The sequence below is a fragment of the Danio rerio genome, chromosome 8 (genome assembly GCF_049306965.1).
Source record: "Danio rerio strain Tuebingen ecotype United States chromosome 8, GRCz12tu, whole genome shotgun sequence".
Lineage (NCBI taxonomy): Eukaryota > Metazoa > Chordata > Actinopteri > Cypriniformes > Danionidae > Danio > Danio rerio.
In genome coordinates this window covers 24,324,640-24,335,410 of record NC_133183.1, presented here as the reverse complement: position 1 = coordinate 24,335,410, position 10,771 = coordinate 24,324,640, and the positions used below count along the sequence as shown (strand labels likewise).

The 10,771-nt window shown below is 39.3% G+C and overlaps 1 protein-coding gene across 4 annotated transcripts in view; it reads right to left on the bottom strand.

The window, feature by feature from the left end:
• Positions 1–1,669: 1,669 nt before the first annotated feature.
• The window catches only part of LOC798191 (tumor necrosis factor receptor superfamily member 14-like), a 42,355-nt gene continuing 33,253 nt past the window's right edge, over positions 1,670–10,771 (bottom strand). For 2 of the 4 annotated variants that reach the window (XM_021478552.3, XM_073910349.1), the window contains exons 7-8: positions 3,937–3,975; positions 1,670–3,721 (exon numbers count right to left, since the gene is read on the bottom strand). In XM_021478552.3, the coding sequence (XP_021334227.3) occupies positions 3,953–3,975 (23 nt within the window). In that variant the 3' untranslated portion in view covers positions 1,670–3,721; positions 3,937–3,952. The other 2 variants (XM_073910350.1, XM_073910351.1) reach the window with 1 other exon arrangement.

Here is a 10,771-nt window from a genome sequence, read left to right as displayed (position 1 = left end):
TATAGGAAAAAATGTTGTAATACACCATATATATATATATATATATATATATATATATATATATATATATATATATATATATATATATATATATATATACTTTTATATAAAATATATATATATTTTACTTTTTTTTTCAAGACACTTCTATACAGCTTAAATTGACATTTAAAGGCTTAACTAGGTTAATTAGGTTAACTAGGCAGGTTAGGGTAATTAGGCAAGTTGTTGTATAATGATGGTTTGTTCTGTAGAGTATCAAAAGGGTTCTGTAGCTTAAAGGGGCTAATAATTTTGACCTTAAAATGTTTTTAAAAATTAAAAAAATTATAACTTGCTTTTACAAAATGCTCAAGTGAATCCTGCATTTTCTTGAGAGGCTTATAAAAAGGATGAGTTTCCAGAATGAAGGGAAGAAAAATTAATGGCACAAACTGTACTGGGATGCTTTTATTGGCCTCTCAGGAACTCACATCCTTCTGCATTTTGTTCCAAGCTCACACCCAAGAACACTATGTTCAGTTGTTGATATATATTTTAAATACATACACGTCTTTTACTGTATTTTGATGACATATTGGTTTGGTATAATAATGCCCACATGTAAAGACATTTTAATAATTCACCAAACATTTTGTATATAACTAACAGAAGCACAATTCATCCAGCTCAGTTTATTCATTCATACACACATAGGGTTTCAATTCGAAGCAGTGTAAATTGATCATATAGGCACCCACATTAACACACAAAGAAAATTACTGAGCTAAACAGAAACAAAACATGTCTTGTGTATGTTAAGGCAGTAAGTATACTCATTTTAAAATGTAAATCAAATATAACCAAAATAAAAAGTCTAAATGCAATTCTGTTAAAAAAAAAAAAGTATAGCGGCATGTACAACAGCAGCGTAAGAATAATCAGCTGCTCTTCTTTCCATCTTCTAAAAATAGCCTAATTTGGCATAGCCTGATCTTAAAACAATAAGAACAAAACTTACTTGGAATGAGATGCTAAATGAGAGCTCCAGACTGATAAGCTGAGAGCTGAGATGTGAATAACAGAAACAAATAAAGCATGTGATAAACTTGTGACTGTGTAAAAAAACATACAATTGAGTCTTTGCGCAGAATGCATAGAAACCCGTTGTTATTATATTAATTGGTTATATTTTTGCTACTAATCAGAGTCTGTTTTGCTTAAATAATAAAAGATACATAAATAAGATTTTTCCTGCATGAACATGCTTTAGAAACCAAATATTCAGCTTACTAAAGCTTATAGACACAACCAAATGTACCCCATGAGTCAATGGACAGATACACTTCTATTACAGCATTGCTTTTTAGAATTAATTGTTTTACTAACCGGTTTTATTCTTAAATTGACAATGATAAATAAAGACTTGTCTAAGCATTATGTTACTCTATTCTACATTGTGTTTATAGAATAATTATTGATATTTGTAATTATTTTATATTTATAAAATTAGTTTTTATTGTATTGCATTGAGTTAGTGTTAGGAAAAGGGGATTAAAAATAAAATAAATGCGGTGCAAAACAATCTATGGATTTGTAAATAAATGCTTTGTAAAAAATAATCAACAGTTTTGATCTATGATTTGTAATGCTTCAAGTCGGAATGAAATCAAAATGTACTGTTTTTTTTGTGTGTGTGTAGAGATGCTTGTTATAAATGATGTATCAGTGCACTGTCTATTATATTGTAAACATTAGTTTGAGCTCAGAATCCTTAATCAAACATCATGACCTTCCCTCACCATCAAAACAACTTTTTTCACTTCTGGTCACATGGAATGCCTTTAGGGTGAGGCTATCAGTGTGTGACTTCTTTCTTCTGTCTTTAATCTTCCTCTATTTTATAAGCAACACCCATCTTCCAGTGATCTAATCACTTCCCAAAGGATGAAATCATGTGCTGTTCTACTTTTTTTCTCATTTCAGGACAATTTCATGTAAATGTACAGTGTGTCACAATACAGTCTTTAGTCACAATAGAAGGGAAAAAGAACAAATCTTAACTTCCATTTCTATTGTTTATTTTATTTTATAACTCTCTACTTATCCTTATTTTATTTTTATGTTATGTTTGTTATCTATATTTTAAATTGTACTTACATATACATGGGATCCTTATAGATTTGTTTCAGTGTTTTTGTATATTTCTTGTCTTCTAAATAAAAATATATTTAAAAAAATCTGAAATTCTGTTTAATGTCGACTTTAATGTTTGCACATTCATTGTATGGAGGTATTTCTAAGCCGATTTTTCATTACTGCAGATTGTTTTGTAGATTCATTGTTTTCCACAGTCTAACCACAGCAGACTACTGAAAAATGAACATGTTGTTTATATCTCACTGACTGCAGATTAATGAGTTCAAGTTGATAAGGAAGTTATTTCTAAAAGCTTCTTACACAAATTGCTTTTTGTTGGAAAGTCCTTAACAAACCTGTTCCAACATACTGAAGAAAAAAAGAAAAAAAAAAAGAATTAATGCTGATGTAAATATAACGAAGAGATCTACAGCAGGGGTGGCCAATCCTGTTCCTGGAGAGCTCCCTTCCTGCAGATTTCAGTTGTAACCCATATCATACACACCTGCCTGTAATTATCACGTGGTGTTCAGGTCCTAATTAATTGATTCAGGTGTGTTTGATATGGGTAGCAACTGAAATCTGCAGGAAGGTGGCTCTCCAGGACCAGGGTTGGCCACCCCTGATCTACAGTCTTACAAAATTAACAATGAAATACAAAATATGTAAATAATCATTTACTTTGTATTTTATCTATCAGAGTAACATATCATGGTATATTATATGAAATATCACACTGTAACACCTAAGGTTTTTCACTTGCATCTGTCTACAAATAACTACACCTACAATGACCAATTTCATTATACATACTCCAAATGCAAAACAAGAAACTGGTTTTATTGAGCAAATATAAAAAAACTAATTCTAGTTGCAAATACAATCAGAATGAACAGATGTAAAACACTGACTCTGTTAGAAAAGTTAACAAAATGTACTGTAATTAAAGTCATTATTGTTGCTTCCATATAGTTTCTTCAGTATGTTGGATACATTCAAGAAGTCAAAATAAAAATATTTAGATTGCTAAAGCAAAAAAAAAAAAAAAACTGCTCATCTAAAAAGTTTTGTATAAAATTATACATATACATGCAGTATTACTTGGCAGTACTGTATGTAGTATTATGAGACATCCTTCAGCTTGTAATTACTGGTTCCCCCACACAGATCAGTGCTTTATAGGTAACAGATTAGTTCTACATAGTTTAACATATTGGAACCATAAAATTTAAAACATCAAAGTAACTTTCCCAATAAAATATTCTTCAGATAATGTGGAACATAGTGGCATTGTTTCTCAGTGGTTAGCACAGTCACCTCACAGCAAGAAGGTCGCTGGTTCAAGTACTAGCTGGACCAGAAGACCTTTCTGTATAGTTTGCATGTACTCCCCTAGCGTGGGTTTTCTCCATGTGCTCCAGTTTCCCCCATAGTTCAAAGACATCCGGCATAGGTGAATTGGATGCACTAAATTGGCTGTAGTGTGTGTGTGTGTGTTTCCCAGCACTGGGGGTTTATGAGTTATTTCACTCTTTGCTCGGTTGGTAGAAACTTTTTGTTTGGACACCACCAGTCAGAAGGTCAGATTTACTTCCACTATTAACTGAATACAAAGAGAAAAAGTAAAGGAAGACTTTAATTTACAGCTTAAACAAGCACCAAGCATGCGCAATCTTCTGCATTGCACTGTCAAAGCATACGAGAACAACATATTAGAATTTATTTCACATAATTAAAAACTAATACTGTTATTAAATTTGTCATAATATATAAACTGAATAACTGTAATATGTGCATATATTATTAACAACTTCTTACCCTTTAAACAGTCAGTTTAATGTCGATCCATTGGAGTTTCTTTGAACAAAAAAATACACATTTTTATTTAAAGCATGGTAAATGAAATGTATTACATCTTTCTCTAAAAACAATGTCTGTACCTGTACCTGAACATGAGAAAAAAAAAAACATATAAGTATTAGTAATGTAATAACAATATACACAAAATGTTGGAACGTTTTTAAAGAAGACTCTCGTGCTCACAAATGCTTATAGAAAACGTCTCAGGTTACGTATGTAACCATGGTTCCCTAAAGGGAACGAGACGCTGCGTCTCTTTAGGAGACACAATGGGAAACAATCCCTCTCTTATAACCTCGAAGCACAGGTGAAATCAATCCAAATTAATTGGCAGGACCGTGTGTGATGTCAGACCGGGAGGTATAAAAGCACCACGGAACCATACAACTTCAGCTTAGAACCTCTCGAACGAAACGCACCAGGCTTGAAAAAGTATGGCAAAGCGACGCAGCGTCTCGTTCCCTTTAAGGAACCATGGTTACATACGTAACCTGAGACGTTCCCCTGCAGGGAACTCTACGCTGCGTCTCTTTAGGAGACACAATGGGAACGCTATCCCAAACACACCATAGTTTGATATGCCTGGTATGAGTTCCCCTAATTCAAGAAAAGATACTGGTTCTCAGATCTAATCATTAAAACCTTTTGAAGGTGTGCAGGGTAGAGCACCCTGCTGTTTCCTCAGGTGCCAGCCAAACACTGGCCAGCATAAAGAAGGATTTTGAAGCCGCCATACCCCTGGTAGAATAGGCCCTTATTGCCTCTGATAGAGAACGTTTCAGGGCCTCATAAGTCAGTGATATAGACTCGACTATCCACTGGCTCAACGTCTGCTGAGACGCAGATGCCCAATGAACAATGAACAATGAACGATTGTTACATTGAACTCCATTCAGCCGTATGATGTATGCGTCTAACGCCCGCACTGGGCAAAGCAGATGAAGCGCTTCTGATCTGCGTCATAAATGGTTGAGGATTAAAGGCCTACAGCACCATAGGTCGTACCACCTCATGGAGATCTTAAAGAAGTACCCTTTTGTGGGGTACAGGAATGCTCTCACCATGCCAGGTGAGCATTTCAAAAAAGAGGGAGCTCCTCTTTTGAGATAAAATGCTATTTCAGCATTAGAAACTTTTCTTACATCTCCTCAATGCAAAAATAGGGACTGTCGACAGGCCCTTGAGCACTATCAACAAATCCTGAATAGGAGTTTTACCAGTGCAATTAGGCCTCAACCTCCTGGATCCATGGAGGAATCTGACCACCAGAATGCCTCTGCCGAGACCATCAGTACCATATGTGAACATTACTGCTACATATACATAAAGTATCATATTTAAAACGCTCCTGGATAAATTCCAACACTAACCCCACAGGCGGTGAAACTGGACCCAGGTGGTGGTCGGTACACCACAAAGTGAAAAATTTACCTGGTGGCATACAATGTCCTCATGGAAGGGGCTCTGGAGCTGAGTGTGGTTTGAACATGTTCAGTTGAAAAACCAAGATCTATGAGGTGGGTTCCCTCAGAGGCCACACCTATAGCTTGCCTGGGTCAGAACTCAAGAATCTCCCATGGGAGACCATTAAGGAAAGACATTAGGTCTGAGAATCACATTCTTGTAGGCCTAGGGGCCACTGATAGTAGGTTGATCCCCCTAAATGGACTCTCTTCAGAACTCCCAGGAGCAAAGCGATCGGGGGGAAAGAATACAGACAAAGCCTCAGCAATATCTGCACCATGACATCCAGTCCAAATGGTGCTGGGTGTGTCAGTAAAAAACCACAATGGGTATTGTTTGTTTTGACAGGTGCACATATCCACGTCGGCTCTGCCGAATCTCTGTCAAATGGTCGTTACCACTTCTGGGTGCAGTCGCCATCCACCAAGCGCCAACCCCTGCCTCAACAGGGGGCCTGCTCCTACATTCCTGGGCCTGAGATGTAAGCTGCCTTCAGTGAGTGCAGCTTCACCTGAGCCCACAGAAGGATCTGCTCCGCCAACCTGCACAGAGGGCGCGGATTCAGACCCCCTAATGGCTGACAAAAGACCACAGATGTGTTGTCGATTTTCACTAACACATGGTGACCTCTTACTTGAGGGAAACAAGTGTTTCAGAGCATGAAACACTGATAACATCTCCCAGCAATTGATATGCATGTGGAGAAGATGGTCCCTCCTTTGCCCCAATGTGGGAAGGCCTCTCAGGGTCGCTTCCCAACCCTCGCAAGCGGCTTCTGTGCCATGCGCTGAGAGATTACTCCCAATGTAGGGCTTTGGGACAGAAACCTTGGCTGTCACTATATCGATAAAGCTTGTAGATAATGTCACAAGGCTTTGATTATGCGAAATCTCTGGATTAGAGCCACCGCTGTAACAATGTCATGTTAGCAGACCCAATCATGTTGATGGCTGCTGCTAACCAGCCTCTAAACAGTTTGACAGTGATAGCTAGGCCCAGCCTGACACTCTTTACGGCGATCTGGATTAACTTTATTTGAGTAGGGGAACAGACACACAAACATCGTTGTGGAGTTCCATAATACACTTAAAAAGTATTTGCCAACTTCTGTCTCAACATGAACTGGCACAATCATACTTTACTGTAGAATTCCCTGCAACCCCAACTTCTCTATGTAAGCAAGAACAACATCTCTATGTGGAATTGCTAACTCCCTAAACTGGAATTAAATTAGCCAGCCGTCGAGAAAATAGAGAATACAAGTCCTTTGTAGCCAAAGTGAAACCAAAGGTACGTTAACTGCTTTGGTGAACGTGTGGAGTGAGAATGCCAGACCAAATGAAAGAACCCTGTATGCGATTGATTAGATTGATCAGAGCGATTTAGTCATCTTAAAATATATATAGTATATAACGTCCATCCTTCTTTGGAACAGTGAAGTAATACTATAAAAACCCAGACTCCATGTCTGGAGGAGGACCTGTTTTATGACTTCCTTCCTCAGAAGGGAGTCTACTTCATTTATGCAAATTATTGCAGCAAGAGGGGTGTGAACCAAATTGCATTATATAGCTCCTCTTTAAGGTTAGCAGGACCCAACTGCGAAACGTTTGACAGCCACTCCCATTCTGCCAGAAAATACCGCAGGGGTACCAGTCCCTCAAGACTGGCCTCTATGCTCCCCTAGGTGGCTAACTCAGGGCACTGAAGTGAACTCACAACAGGAGGCCACCAAGTTAACTGCTTTCGGACCCTCCGTAGAGGGGGTGAGTCCACTAGCGCCACCACTTTTGGGATAAAACGCTGGTGGACAACACCGGGGGTCTCCGCGCCCTGAGGCACCAACGGTGGGAGGGTTGGCGGTTGGCCCACCTGTGGGGCACGAGGAGGAGGCTTTTGCTCCTCGCAGGGGCTGCCCGAAGAATTTCCTTATACTAGAACTTCTTAGGAGACTATAGTCGTTACACGACAATGGTCCTTGGCCACAGTACATGACGGACTTTGTCTCCTGAGGGCACTGCCTCAATAGCGTCACCACTTTTGGGATAAAACACTGGTGGACAACACCAGGGGTCTCCGCACCCTGAGGCACCAGCGGTGGGAGGGTTGGCAGATGGACCCCCTGTGGGGCATGATAAGGCAGCCTTTGCTCCTCACAGGGGCTGCCCGAAGAATTTCCTAATACTAGAACTTCTGAGACGATGCCCATTTCACGACAATGGTTCTTGACCATAGTACAAGACGGACTTTGTCTCCTGAGAGCGCTGCTTTCCACCCCAACTGTTTTTGGGGGCTGAATGGATGCAACGCACTCTCTTGCCCCACACAATGCTGAGCGGATAAACTGGCTTGCGGCTGGAGCTGGTCCCGCCTAGCCGCCCCAGAAGAACGGTTTCTTAGGGAAGGAAGCTCCCGTAGGAGCCCCACCCCCCTCTGCCCGCTCAACAGATTCTCTAATGAACCAGCGGGTAAAATGGGGGCGTCAAGGAAGAGACATTTGTCCTCTTTCTTGATATCGGACGGATTTGGCCACAAATGTCCCTGTGAACATCCATTTTTATGGCACAGAGAGACAGGTCTAAAGCCTGAAGCAGTTCCTTTTGAACGATAATAGGCCTCACCCTTCCCATAGGCGTCCTTCGGACGGTCTATTTGGTATGATTGCATAATTACATAGTTTGTCAACAACAGGCCAGTTGACCTTTTGCCACATACACTTGTTGCCGATGTTTTTATTTTCAGAGGCTTTGATGGCAAAGCAAAGAGTTTTTGCAGATGATAACTTCCTTGATATGAAACCTCACTCTGCAACAGGGTAATCTAAGCAAGCCATAGCTGAATAAATGGCTAATCATACAAGCAATATGAGACTTGCTTCAGGTCAATACTTCCCTGTGCAGGTACTCATTAAAATTAGACCGTTTATATTCATAATAATAATAATTATTATGTTCTATATTATAATGTATGTCATATAGTAATATTATTTATAGAGGATTAATTCAAGCTACACAGGCTTAAATCTCAGTAAGTTCATCATATTCAGGGCATAATGGGGGGAACAACCATTTTGGCCCCAACGGCCTTCCATACTCTCAACTCCCTCGGAAGCAGAGGCGGAGCCGCAATCCCACAGTGCGAGAGGAAAGGCAGCTGTAGCAGGCACGCGCTGAAATGATGCCGATCTGGAGGACAAAGAGGAGAAGAAAACCCTCGAGTTTTGTCTCCTTCTAAACCTTCAGATCGAGCTGATTCCCCGCGAAATCATGCACCGCTTGGCCGGAATGAGCCGCGGGAAACACTTTCACAGCACTTGGCCAGGGCTTTTTAAAATGAGCACAAACACACCTCTCGAGGACTGATTGTACTTGCTCCTGGTCAAAGGCACTGCGCACACACATAAATCATGCGTGTCCTGATATATGATTACACAAGGACACCGCAGGATTTAAATTATATTTCTCAAATAGCTATTATTTTTAATAGTGATGCAAAAAGAGAGCGTGTGTGTGCGCGAGTCAATTATTGTTTCAATGTAGTGCGTTTTCAGTGCTTGTAAGTAGGAGGAAAAAGACTCATGCGTCTGAGTGAAGAGAGAAAAAGCAATTGTATGCTTCCGTGGTGGTTTTATACCTCCCGGTCTGACGTCACACACGGTCCCGCCAATAAAATTGGATTGATTTCACCTGTGCTTCAGGAGGTTATAAGAGAGGGATTGTTTCCCATTGTGTCTCCTAAAGAGACGCAGCGTAGAGTTCCCTGCAGGGGAACAACAATAATTTGAAATAATATTAAAATACAAAAAAATGGCTTTCTCTTTTAATAAATTTATTAACATATTATATTTGTCTTGTGAAGTAAAAGCTGAAATTTGAGTTTTCAGTGTTGCATGATTCTTGAGAAATCCTTCAAATATTATTGGTGCTGTAATAATAATTCTTATTATGATCAATTTTAAATCAGTTTTTGCTAGTTTATATTTTTGTACAAAGCAATGTTTGATTGTTTTCAGGTTTTTAGATACTAAGTTCAAAAGAACAGGATTTATTTCAAACAAAATATTTTGTAACAATATATTACTCTATTTTTAAGTTTTTACTGCAACTTCAGTGCAATACATTTTTGATTTGCTTGATTATTTTCTATTATATTTTATTTTCTATTTTTACTTACCACAAACCTATCAATGGTATTTTTCCACACACAAAAAGGAAAAACTTTTCAACTCTGATTGTAAAAGATGTTTGCCTTTCTGTTTCTTGTTTCCCCCACAGTTTAAAGAAAAAACTGTACAAAAGCACGCACATCTCTCCAGGGGCGGACTGGCCATCTGGCAGGGCGGGCACTTTCCCGGTGGGCCGACGTACTTTTTGGGCCGGGCTGATCATCGTTTTATGATCTGATTGGCCCATAAAAGGCTTAGCAGCCTATCGTTTTTTTTCTGCCTTATTAATTGACGCTGCTGTGATCTGTGACTCTCTGAAAGTAGATGCTTTTTTTCCCGGACAGACAGACCGGGCCGGCCCATGTGACACTCTGCAGCCCATTGGCTCTTTTCGGTATTGACATTAGGCTGGCCCAATCACAAACTCCTATTTTGGACTCCGTGTGAGCGTGCGTCGTCTGTGTGTATTTTTCAAAATAGCCGAGAGTCAGAGAGAAGAAACGCAAGGGAGGCGCAGAGAAATCGCGGGAAATACACTGGCGTTTCATTTAGCGGTTCTGAAAAGTTCTCTGTTCATTCTAGTACACGGCTAAAAGCGCAATTCACATGACCACACACATGCACACTCTCTGCCAAGACCTTCAGACAGTAGTTCAGCGGGTGAGCATAAACCCCAGGTGAGAGTATAGTGCATGTCAGACAGTTCATCTGCTGGATGATCTGATCTCACTACAGTTGTTAAACGTGATATTGAATTCATCTTGTTGTCTCTATCTAACAATTCTTTTGTCTTTTGAATCACTTGTTCCTCAGTTAACTGTTTTGGCTGAGTGCAAAGATAGGCTAATATATTAATTTATGTAACCACATACACTGATTCTGCACATTGACTGATTGCTTACCTTTATCGTTTAAATTGAATGTACGTTATCCTGTTAAATTGGCCATTATTGGTTATTAAAACTGACATTTTGCAAAAGGGACAGGGTAAAGTTCATTCTTTTCAACGAAAACTAAAGGAGGCAGTTATATTTAAGCCCTGTTTCGTTATAAATATGCAGAGTGAAGATGATGCTGATATAAATATGCAGCTACACGAGGCTGTTTGGTGTCTGTTAATCATAATATCAAAATGAAACAAATTTGACTTATATTATGTTTTCA